Raw genomic sequence first — 12,986 nt, 5'->3', positions numbered from 1 at the left:
GCTAAATTGTCCGTAGTGTATGTGAGAGAATGAGTGTGTATGGATGTTTCTCAGTGATGGGTTGCAGCTGGAAGGGCATCCGCTGCTTAAAACATGTGCTGGATAAGTTGAGGGTTCCCAGATTAATAAAGGGACTAAGCCGAAAAGAAAATGAATTAATGAATAAATGAAATTTACAACAACGTCCAATTATAATGACGACGATGATTATTACTATTATTAATAAGCAGCTAGCTCTCTGCAACTCTCACATGATTGCCCACTGAAGCTAAGCAGGGCTGCGCCCGGTCAGTACCTGGATGGGTGACCACATGGGAAAGCTGGAACTAGTGTTAGTGAGACCAGTAGGGGGTGCTCAACCTGCAATCTGTTTCGGTCCTAACGCCCCAGTGTATTGATGGGGACTCTATACTGCTCAGTGAGTGCCGTCTTTCGGATGAAACCTTAAATCGAGGTCCTGACTCTCTGTGGTCATTAAAAATCCAAGGATGTCCTTCGAAAAAGAGTAGGGGTTTAACCCTGGCATCCTGGCCAAATTTGCCCACTGGCCTCTATCCATCAAAGCCTCCTAGCCATCCCCATATCATAATTGGCTTCTTTACTCTGTCTCCTCTCCACCAATCTACTGGTGTGTGGTGTGCGGTCTGGCGCAATATGGCTGCCATTGCGTCATCCAGGTGGATGCTGCACACTGGTGGTGGATGAGGAGATTCCCCCATTGTGTAAAGCGCTTTGAGTGTCTAGAAAAGTGCTATATAAATGTAAGAAATTATTATTAGTATTAATAATGAAAGTACAAATGATAAAAAACTCATTTAAAGCACAATCTTCACTGTAAATGACATTTTTAAAAACCATTTGAATTATGTCATCATGTTTCAAAACCATTTGAATTGTAACTTTGTTTATTTAAATAGAATTTTTTTGTTTCTTTCCTGATGATGGGTCCTGACTGAAGTTTTACAGTGTTAATGCTATTAAGGGAAATTAAAGGCCCAATCCCAATGATATTTTTGTACCTCTACCCCTTCCCGTTTCCCTTGGCCTTTGAGTGTGAAACAGAGTGTGAAAGGGACGGGCTTCAAAATGTACCCCTAAGAAATAGGACTGCACTACAGCACCTGCACACATCATCGTGATCTCTTACTTCATAAAAGACTGATGATGCGACTGCTGTAGTTATTCCAGTTGCATTATTTTTGGGCATTTATCTTCAGGAAATCACAGAAGGCAACGATACCATGTTATTATGACGATATAATGTGGCAATAAGCTCGTAACTAAACTGTGCATTTACACCGTGGCCATATTCATCTATGTAAACACACAAAAAAACTAACATTATAGCAGACACTGTAAAAAGGTCATTCACACCCACTAACCTTTTCTGACATGGTTTTCAAGTGTCATCGAGTTACAGATGTGAAAGTATGTTGTCCGACTGCGATACAGAAGTTATTATTAGTGATTATAGAGAAATTTAGCATTAAGCAGTGTTTGAAATCTCAGTTTCAAGGGCTATCTAGCCCCTTCCTTAGCCCTATGTCTTCAAACGAAAGAGAATTGGGAAGGGCTAAGGGGTAGAAATGGGATTGGGCCAAAATCATAATTTAAAAATATAAATATAAAAATTACATTTTGAAAAAAAAAATGAATCTATAAAGTATGAGGAAATAAAGTATTAGTTCTTAATAATAACTTATAACAGCTTACTAGATTATTCAATATTTTTATTTGATCAAAATGTTTATTTTAATGAGTTTCCTTTTTATCAATTATTTTAGACATTTAATTATTGGGAATGTTTGTTTTTATTATCTGTGCATTCAGGAAACACATAGGAAAGCTATATAATTAAATACGGTATATTACAGCATTGCAAGTGTCCACATGATTGGGGAATTATTTTGCTTATGTCAATGAGAAAGTCAAGCAAGCCTCTAAAGCCGTGTGCATATATAAGAGAAGGAGATAGGCCAGGGTAAACTTTTTATCTGCAGTTTTCAATGAGCCCTTTTAAGCTCACTGATTATAGTTTACCCCTGGATGCTGAGGAGATAAACACAGGCTCCAAATGAGAAGATTGTAGTCATTGTGTAGTCATGTATATCTAGGTTTGTTTCCCCGTGTTTCCATGGTTATATTATTGTTGACCTGACCTGCTGCAGGCATTGAGGATGTTGGGTAATGAAGGGATGATTAATAATGAATTTATGGACGCAGCTATGCTAAACTGGAGGACCTTCCATCTGAGCAGTGGAACCACGCAACAGTACGCAACGCCCTCAAAGAACTTCTCAAAGAGATGAACCAGAGCACACTGGCCAAAGAGTGTCCACTTTCACAGGTACAGTTACTTTTGAATCAAACACATTTAAAACATATACATCTGCTGCAACCATACCAAAACTAACAACTAAGAATGCTTAACAGTATTAATTAAATCTTAATCAATTGCACTATGCTTGCAGATGTTCCAGTCAATGACGTGCATGCTTGATGTAGCCAAAAGTGTCTTAGCATGTTTCATTCATCAGTTCAAAATTTAATCAGAAATTCCATGCATTCATGGGCCATTTCTAAAACCCAGAAATTACTTCACCATGATACAGTGTGTGTGTGTGTCTGTGTGGGTGTGCATCTGCGATCCTTGCTGTGCTCATTTCCAAGTTAGCGAGCAATCTTGGAGATTTATGTATCTGCGCATGCTGTGTTTAAGTGGGACTCTGTGTGGGTGTTGATCCTCATATCAATTGTTTGCATATGTGTGTGGCTCTTCGTCTTTACTTGTGTCACTGCGGCTCGAAGCTTGTCGCGGCGTTCGCTATCCGCTTTGCCTGGGTGGCTTTCCGCAGCAATGTGTTTTATAGGCCATTTATCATTGCAATTTTAAGATCCTGACCATGTGTGCTTATTTCCGTTATCTTCGGTCGTTATTCACGTTTTCCTTTTTACTGACCTCTTTTGTTTCTGTAACTTTTTCCAGAGTATGATCTCCTCGATAGTCAATAGTTCCTACTATGCTAATGTCTCAACTGCCAAGTGCCAAGAGTTTGGTCGCTGGTACAAGAAGTACAAAAAAATTAAAGGTAAGACTCATGTTCTTTTGACTGTCCAACCAAAATATGATCTACGTTCAGTTCTTTTTCTTACTATGACCTATAAAATGCTTAAATGCTTAATTGACTAGTCATAGTTGCATCCAACGTTGCATAAAGTGTGAGTATGAAGAACTGACTTTAAAACTTTTAAAAAGTATGCAGTACAAAGTATGAATATGGGTAGTATGAATGAATTCCAGATACATCCACTACATCTGTCTGCCAAGTTTGTCATTGTCATGTGGCCTACAGTTCCATTTACATTGACTGCCAAATACTTATGGGTTAGTAAAGTGTCCAGTGTATGCACACTTCAGAATCTCCAGAAGAAGGGTCATCAAGGCCCTTTACACTTACTGTAAAAAATCAGACGTAATGTTTACACACAGTTTTTGTTGTCTACTGTGTGTGGAAGTAGGCATATATGGGGTCAGAGAATGCAGGTTTCTAACCTGTAGTAAGGTGTTCAGGGTCATAAAGTCTTGAGGTATTTGCTGCATTGTATACATTGTATCTTAATGGCTCTTTTTACACATGATGGAGTAACCTAATCCTCCTTGCCGCCTAATGGAAACCACTGTTCCTTCCCCAAAAATGCTGCAGGGGGTCCTCTAACGGCAGGTCCTATAGGGAGTCATCCCACAGCTCCGCTGTTTAAGCCTCTTAGCATCCAAATGTCTGTGACAATTTTCCTCCTCTCGTTGCCCCTTCAAAAAGTGAAATAATTACACAGCAGGACAGATCAAAGTAGGGACTAAACCCCAAGTGCAGAGAGAGAGAGAGCGCCAGCAAAGAATAAAGCGATCCTCGGTATGCTGACAGAGTAAGTGGTGTTGAGTTACACCGAGCCCCCTCCATTAGTTCTGCTGTTTGCCTCCCAGAGCTAAACACTCAGCCCGCATTGCCAGATGTGTGTGCCAGTGTGGAGGCACTCCATTGGGTGACTCACGTGTCAGTCATACAGTTGTAAGCCAGAGTTGTAAAACTGTCTATTCATGAAAGAACATTATTGTTTCATCGTGAGCATGATTGAGTTAATGAATGCTTTTGTCACTTACCATGAGTTCCTCGTGTCTGTTTTAGGCGATTATTTGTGGCAAGGACGGGAGGGCTCGGAAATCAAGGGTAAGCTCTGATGTATCTTTGGGTAAAGGACTGACTTTGATTTCTTAACTAAAGCAGTAGAGAGTTTGTTCTGGTGCCTCATACACTTCTTTATCCCTCTACAGTTGAACGGGACAACCTCGCAGACTTCTGTGTATTAGCCCAGCGTCCACCTCCTCACCTTACAGCACTGGGACAACTCGGCCCATTGAACAGCGCTGGCTCTCTGGTGAAAGGCAACTCGGGGGAACCTCAGAATTCAGCCCAGTCTCAGCCTCCATCTCAAGGGCAGCCACAACCACCATCATCTCTTGGGCAGCTCCATCACAGTCCTCCACTAAGGGCACAGGTGCCTCCTCCACCTCCTCCTGCTGCCCTGCAGCCTCTTTTGGCACCAGGAGGACTTCTCTCACCCCAGCTCAGTCCACAGCTGGTCCGGCAGCAGTTGGCCATGGCTCATCTTATCAACCAGCAGCTGGCCGTCAGCCGCCTCCTGCATCAGCACCCACAGGCTCTTAACCAGCAGTTTCTTAATCACCCACCCATCCCACGGCCTAGCAAGTCTGGGGGCCCTGGAGAGCCCGGCTCCAACCCCTCGGCTGCAGAAGTGTCCTCTGATATCTACCAACTCGTGCGAGATGAGCTGAAAAGGGCCAGTGTCTCCCAGGCAGTGTTTGCTCGAGTTGCCTTCAACCGTACACAGGTATAGTTCAAACCTTATTGTGGAGAATATTGTATTTACATTCTGGAAAAGTAGAATTTGGGACATTATGACAAACTACAATTCTTTAAACGCTATAATCATTTTACTGACAAGATCAAATTTAATTGTAGAAGAAAAAATTTAATAATTATAATGCACATTTTATATGTCTATTAAGTAAATAAAAAAACCTGGGCAAAGTAACAAACATAAATTAAATGTATTTAAATAGGACTGACTTGTTAGTCAACATTAGTTTAATTGTTGTTGCTTAAGCAAGCAAAAAAAAAATTTATCCACAGAATTGTAGTTAAAAGTAACATTGACTATTTTATTTTTACAAAGAACATTATTTTTAATTTATTTTGTTAACAACTGTTTTTGAGTGTTTCAGGAAACAATACAAAATGAAAAAGTAAAAATAAAAAAACAAGTGCAAATTTAAAACCCACTCTCGCCCATCCCACCCCTGGTAGACTTCAAAAGCTGAATAAGTAAAAATAAACAAATCAATAAAATAATTTTTTCAAAGAAAATTTACAAAGATTTTAAAAAGGATGACACAACATCAAAAGCTTAATGCCACATACTGACTGTTTTCGCATTAGCACAATGTATACGAGAAGTTGAGAGTTCCATCGAGAGAATGTTTAACAAATACAGTACACGTTCATCTGTCCATTGTGTGAGAAGGATTCCAGCGATTGACCAGCAATATTTTTTTGCTGCTGTGTGAGCAGTTAACAGAAGACATCTTTGTTGAACGGACAAAGTGAGGTCCCAAAAGTCATTAATGAAAAAAATGGAGTGGAGTCAAAATCTCAGGTCCCAACAAATATGATAGATCCTGTGAGAGCTGAGTCCAGAAAGGTGAGAGAGAGGGACATTCCCAAAAAGAAAATGTAAAAAAAAGTGCCTAAAGATCGTTGTGAATACAGATTACTGTTAGAAGAAGATGAGAGATTCATATTAAAACGTTTATTTGAAGTCAACTAGAACCTATACAGCAATTTCCAATTAATCATTTGGTGATTAGGATTTTTAGAAGACAATTTAAACATCTCCCATACCTGATCTGAAAATAAAACTTGTACATCCTCATTAAGGTCCTTAGCCTAAGCAGTTGTAATAGCTAGAGGTTTGTATGAATGCTCAAGAAGAAAGAGATGGGTAACTGAAGCAGAGGAGGGAGATTCATCAAAAGGATGGATTAATTTATGTAATGGGTAAATAGATTGTTGAGAGTTCCAAGGTACCCCATATGCCAGAAGAGCTGACCTATTTTGCAGAAATATAAAGAAGGAGGTGCCTGGAAAATTATTTTGAATTTTATTAATTTTACATTTTTAATATGAAAGGCAAAAATGTGGGTCTCTGCATTGAGATTATTGCAAACGTGCAGTCAGTTGTAAGATTGTTATGACATTTTGTTAAAAATAATACAACATAAATTAATAAATTATTAACAGCAAAAATAAATAGATAAGATGATTTTCTGTGTCATACTGTATTACTATATAATTCAGTTCAGTTTGTCATGCAAATAAATGTATCAGAAATTAGTATCAGCAAAAAAATTTAATATATCTCTCGAACAAAATATTTGTCATATATTTTATAGGTTTATTGCTTTGGCCTAGTCATTATCCCATGAACAGACCAAATCATATACAACTCAGGACTAAATAATTTTAATTTGGCACTGAACTAAATACAAGGTGTCAGAGTCAGTGTGTCGGTTTGATCCTGTCAGCATGAATGCCTGGTATCCAGAGACTGAATCCTCACATACACCCTCTCAGCAGCAAACACACCTGGTGAATTCACAGAGTTACTGCAGGTCCAAATTATGTTCAATTACATCCAACATAGTGCACAGTCGATTAGAGAGTGGGTGGAGGCTTACATGCTGCAGGTGAGGTAACAGAAAAAATAAAACAGAGCCATCATCTGCACTTACTTATGTGTTTATGTGTGTTCACCAGGGCCTGTTATCAGAGATATTGCGAAAAGAAGAAGACCCGCGCTCAGCCTCTCAGTCCTTGCTGGTAAACCTCAAAGCGATGCAAAACTTCCTGAACTTACCTGAGAGTGAGAGGGACCGCATTTACCAGGAAGAGCGAGAACGCAGTATGAACCCTCCTGTGAGTCTGCCTCCAACCACAAACCCCAGCCCTGGGGCCGTCCGCCTTTCTCAGGTACCCTATTTCCCACCTTAGTCCCTGTAGACATCCATTTTCCCTAGTGCATCTATGTTTGTAAGTTTAACTGGGTGTAGAAATACCTGAAAGCTTTTGTTGTGTCTGCTTCTCAATTGTTTATCTGTACGCCTGTGAGATTGCTTTTGTTTCTGTCTGAATTCATGAGATCTGTTTACTTGTTTGGTTTGGCTCACAGTTTGCTGTTTTCTTAGTAATCTGAATCAGGATGTTACGAAGCTCGGTTTTGCAAGAACTGAGTTTAGCAAAGGCTGGAATACTCTGCTCGTATTATAAAATACAACATATCACATGCATCCCTACTTTATAAATAATTAGAAAAAAAGGCGCATTACTGAAAATATCAAAATTTCACAGCATTTAGAGCTCGGCAAACACAAAAATGTGCATTTTGTTGCTAGGCTGTACATTACCTATTAAAACAATAAGACAAAAAGCCAAATATATTTGAATATCACCAAAATAGCTGTGTGTCTTTAAATAAAAGTTGCAGCGACAATAAGAAAAGTTGCTCAATTTGGTGACAGTATTTCCAGACTGGTAACAGTGCTCAGCTTTAATAAGACAATATCAAATGTTTAATATCCTCAGAATGTATGTAATCAAGGAAAAACATATACTGTATACCAGTGGTGTAGTCCTTGCTATACGCACGTGTACTCAGTATGCCTACTTTTTTCCACGAGCTGTTTGGGTATTATGACTTCTGAGGATCATACTCTCAGTATACTCGCTTGTTTTGGTGATTAGACTTCACAAATTTTTGTACATTGAGTATTTGAGTTTTTCGAAGATCACAACAAATCAGCTGAATGATGTCTTGCTGAAACGTTCAAGTAAAATTAAAAACAGCATGGGCGACACTTTAGCCTTCCCCCTAACACTTTTGCGATTACCTGTACATTACTGAAAGATCGCCTCAGTCCCCTTTAGATTTGATATAAAAACGGCAGCAGAATCCTGCTCCTGCACTCGTTTTTTAGTTAGTCAGCAAACCACAGCTGTGTGTATATATATATATATATATATATATATATATATATAAAAAAATCAAATGAATCAAAGATACATTGACTTTCGTAGTTTCTTTGCCTCCTTTTAAAATTTGGATTGGGTGGATAATAGTACACCACCTATTTTTTTAGGACTACACCACTGCTGTATACTAAGTACAATGTTTGTACTCATACTTTTCACCATTCACTGTTATTAAAAAGTATTTTATATTGTACAAATGTGTTTAGTGAATTATGGCATCAGTTGGTCACTTCACTTACTCTCATATTCATAGATCTTTTCCTGTGGCCTTATGAGGCACATGAGTGTCCACAATGATGGACATTTAATAATCTTTATAGCATTTTTCCTCTACTGTTTTGTGACTACTATGAATTGTAGAGGAAGCACTACTCACCTCAAATACAGTTTTTTGGTTTTTGATATAATATAGAAGTAGGAAGATACAGATGTGATCTTTTATGAAAAAAATTTCAACTCTGTATACCAAAAATTTGAAGACTCATCCACATTGCAAATAAGGGTACAAATCTATGGAAAATTCCAGTAGTGTGTTCCAGCCTTAAAATGATATTTTGTCTTTAAATGTTTGATGCGTGAATATTTAATAGTTTTGCAACAACCATACTGTCTTTAAAACCCTCTAAGAGTCAGAATATCTCAAGTCTGTATGCTACCTTTTTATTGCTAACTTCTCACCATACCTTTCAACGCAGAAGGTGTGGGAGCGCAGCATCGATGAACAGTTAACCCCTGATGCTTGGGCATCTATTTGGAAGAATAAGACCAAAATCACAAACTCGGTGAGGATTACATGTGCACTGACTTCATTTCTTCATGTAGAGTGTTCCTCATAAGAAACCTTTGAGATCTGAGTAGTAATTATTTGTAGCCATGACACTTTTCCCAATTTGCTAATAAATGTTTAATAAGTCGAGCTACTACAGAATGTCAAATTCATGCTTTTTTTTATTAGGGATTTTCAACTAAATCCATATTTGTTAGAGATTACATCTCTACACACACATTAAACCTTCAGGTCCACATGCTTTTGCCTTTGATTATCTAAAATGACAAAAGCAGGAAAGCATGGCTTTGCTCCTGTCATGGCATGTTTATATTAAATGACCTGGAACCTGGTGCGTGGACTTTCTAAAATGCTTGTATGAAGCGTATGAATGCGCCTGCTTTCAGCCTCAGAACCATTATGAATGAACCTACGTATGCAGATAATAAAAAATCCTTCTGATATGAGAACAAAGTTTTCTTTCTTTGGTCTTTAGGAATGCGGTTGTGTATTATCATTACTATTATGTCTGTATATGTTTATCTTGCAATCGTTTTTACTGGGGAATGTGAGATTACTTGCCTGTGCCTGCAGAGTAACTTCAAACACTAAATAGGAAAACACACCACTCTAAAATCAATATTCCGGTCTTCAAACACGTACTACAAAGAGTTTACTAACAGATAGATACTTTAATGGTTTATCTGCTAAAGCCATAGTATGTTACAGGTACAAACAAGAGTCTGCAATATGATCCATGACTGATATCTCATATTGTAATCTCTGTAGCATTATGAATATTTATCTAACCAGTTTGTCTTTGTTTGTTACATTTACCTTCGACCGCTGGACCTTCACAGTGCAAGACTCCTAACCCTGACCTTCCTGTGAAACTGGAGCCACTGGTTAACATCACCTCAACCATCTATGACGAAATCCAGCAGGAGATGAAACGGGCCAAAGTGTCTCAAGCACTTTTTGCCAAGGTGGCAGCCAACAAGAGCCAGGTATGAAGCTTTTCAATTATTTCTAGGTATTGTTTATAAACCTGTCACGTTCCCATCCTTTCAAAGAACACAGGGTAACACTTTATTTTGATGGTCCATTTGAGTATTAGTAGACTGTCGACTTAATATCTGTTGATACTGCTGCAAAACAGACATTTAACTGACCATAAGAAACTTTGTAAGAACATGCCAACTTACACTAATCCTAACCCCAACCCTAACCCCAACCTAACAGTCTACTTATAATCAAATGAAAATTAGTTGTCATGTAGATGCAATGTAACTTAAATTCAACTAATGGACCATTAAAAAAGTGACACTGATCACAGTCCCAAAACGTTACAGTAAACATCAAATAAATACAGTGTTGTTTCCTTGTTACATACCAGTTTTTTATTGTACAAGAGAACTGAAATTACTAAATATATCTAAATATATTTGAGACACCAATTTATTCTGTAATGAATGTAAATGTCTTTTCCTAGTCAGCGTTGCAGGGGAAGTCATGGTGTGCCTCTATGCTACTGTATATCTGATTCTGGCGCGTCTCTCCAGCTGATAAACAAAAACATCTACAGATAAATGTCTTGCATTTATTTCCATCACTTACTTGCCATTCCAATCCTTCTAAAGGATCTTACTTTTTTCTGTGCCTTTGTCAGTCTCTCTCCCGTCCCATGAGTCATAGCTTATGTTGTGATACGGACGTGCATTCAGTGATCCATAGATTAATCTGATTACTGTCCTCATACTCTTTTTTTACATTGACACTTGTTCCCAGATAGATATTTAAAGCATGCAGAACATTATGAATCGATATCATAGAAGTAATGAAATCTATGTTTTTGATGCCTTGACAAACAAATATTCCCATGCTGACAGTAATTACAGTAATTATGAACAGCGCATAACAGGAATATAATTGTGCTTTTTTGTTTTTTCTTTTGTTCTGGTGTTGTGCGTCTATATATAAAACACACAGACTACTGTTTAAAATCATCCATGGAGATTTTTAATAAAGTAGATTAATTTAATTACAAAATATGATTTGTGCTATATTTCTCTTTCTAATAAATATTTTTCCCCGTTTTTAATTGATCAAAGAATACTGAAAAAATGTATCAATAAAAATATAAAAATATAATAATAAGATATGTTAAGCACAAAACCAGTATACTAAAATGATTCCTGAATCTTAAATTGGAATAATATTTCACAATATTAGAAGTCTGTGATATTACTGTATCATTCATTTATTCGATTTCCTTCAGCTTAGTCCCTTATATGGTTGTCACGATACTGGAATTTGGTACCAATCGATACTGAAGTTTTAAAAACGTCCATTTCCCCCTAACATTTGAGCGCAACTGAGCACGTCCTTAAACAGCGTTGATTTACCTTTGTGTTCACGTGCTCAACAGAAATGACTGTGATTGGCCGTGAAGGTCATCAGTTCACTGAACTCACCGCTGTTTATTGAGTGTAACCACAGAGACAGGGACACTGGAGCATTTTAAAGTCACGTCGATCAGCTGGTTATGTCTATAAGCTGACATACGAGCGATCCGCTCATGAATCGTGGCTTTAAAGCAGATTGCCACAGTGTAATGAACCACCAACTTATCCAGCACATTTTTTTACATGGCAGATGCCCTTCCAGCCGCAACCCAGTACTGTGAAACACCCATACATGCTTACTTTTGCACACACACACTCATACACTACTGCTAATTTAGTTCATTCAATTTACCTATAGCGCATGTATTTGGACTGTGGGGGAAGATGCAAACTCCACACTGAAATACCAACTAGTCCAGCCGGAACTCGAACCAGCAACCTTCTTGCTGTGAGATGACAGTGCTAACCACTGAGCCACCATGCCACCCCCAATATTACTGTATTTGTCATCAAATTCATATTTATTTAATATAAAATATAGTACATATATATTGACAGGTTACACTGTAAAAAAAAAAAGCTGTCGCAACTTAAAATTTTAAGGCAACAAACTTCAGGACATTTTTGAGTTTACTCAGCTTAAATCAAGTCAAGTGAAGTAATTGGGTTGAAAGTTGAGCCAAAATGTCCTGGCGTTTTTTTTACAGTGAAAAAAATTACAACAATGGCTTCACTTAACACAAGCTAAAAATGCATGCCATTCATTTCAGTGTTGATAAAGATTGTTTTTACAGCTACTGGCCCATTTGTTTGTCTCTGTCTCATTTAGATCAAAGAGAGATAATTGATTTAGTCAAATATGATCCCGCTCCCAGCTGCGCCTAATTCTTACCATGTAATAGCCTGAGAGAGCTTCGGTATCTGCTTCTTGCTTTGCTGAGAATCTCCGCATTATTGCGGCCTGGATTTGCAGGTGTGACCACATCATCTAGTGGCATGTGTTCGGGACGTCTTCGCATGTTTGCGTGTGTGAGATGTGTCAGCGAAGTGCTGCTCTGGCGGTGTGTGTATGAATGAACGAATGTGTGTGTGACAGATGCGGTCAGGTCTCGCAGGTCTGGGGTCGGGTGGGGGGGGTCACGGCCGAACGCGTCCATCTGCTGCAGCTGGCCAGGAGGAGCTGAGGGAGAACCACAGAGAGACAGAGATGCGCAGGTCATTAACAATGTGTGCTGGAAGAGCTTGACTGCACACAACAGCTGGTGTCAAAGACTGGCCCAGTCTAGCAGAGATAATCAAATCTTCCTAATCTCCAAGCATTTCACTCTCGCTTTCACACACTCTCAGCTCTCTCAGTGCACTTGTGATGCTTTGTGCTGGTACTTATTTACTGTGAAGTAAACTTCAAAATGATAGCATGAACAAGGGGGTGAGTTGTCGTTAAACATCCCATTGCGCACATAATATCCTGTCCTCGTCAAAATTTTATGTATGTTAAATAAATGCCTATAAAAGAGAAGACAGTCCCTATAGATCGTCTATAGACACACTATAGTTAATAAGTCACACTAAATGTTTTTTATTGCCCTATCAGAAATTTTCTATTTCAAGGTTTTCAAATTCTAAATTGCAAGGTTTATTCTTTCTTAT

The 12,986-nt window shown here is 38.4% G+C and overlaps 1 protein-coding gene across 3 annotated transcripts in view; it reads left to right on the top strand.

The window, feature by feature from the left end:
* The window catches only part of satb2 (SATB homeobox 2), a 73,129-nt gene that overhangs the window by 43,568 nt on the left and 16,575 nt on the right, over positions 1–12,986 (top strand). For 2 of the 3 annotated variants that reach the window (XM_056465503.1, XM_056465502.1), the window contains exons 8-14: positions 2,224–2,347; positions 2,987–3,089; positions 4,185–4,226; positions 4,331–4,908; positions 6,894–7,106; positions 8,861–8,947; positions 9,792–9,938. In XM_056465503.1, the coding sequence (XP_056321478.1) occupies positions 2,224–2,347; positions 2,987–3,089; positions 4,185–4,226; positions 4,331–4,908; positions 6,894–7,106; positions 8,861–8,947; positions 9,792–9,938 (1,294 nt within the window). The remainder of the gene's footprint in view (positions 1–2,223; positions 2,348–2,986; positions 3,090–4,184; positions 4,227–4,330; positions 4,909–6,893; positions 7,107–8,860; positions 8,948–9,791; positions 9,939–12,986) is intronic. The other variant, XM_056465505.1, reaches the window with a different exon arrangement.

Source organism: Danio aesculapii, chromosome 9, assembly GCF_903798145.1.
Source record: "Danio aesculapii chromosome 9, fDanAes4.1, whole genome shotgun sequence".
NCBI lineage: Eukaryota > Metazoa > Chordata > Actinopteri > Cypriniformes > Danionidae > Danio > Danio aesculapii.
Note: the sequence above shows the minus strand (reverse complement) of the source record. Positions and strands in the feature narration are given on the sequence as shown.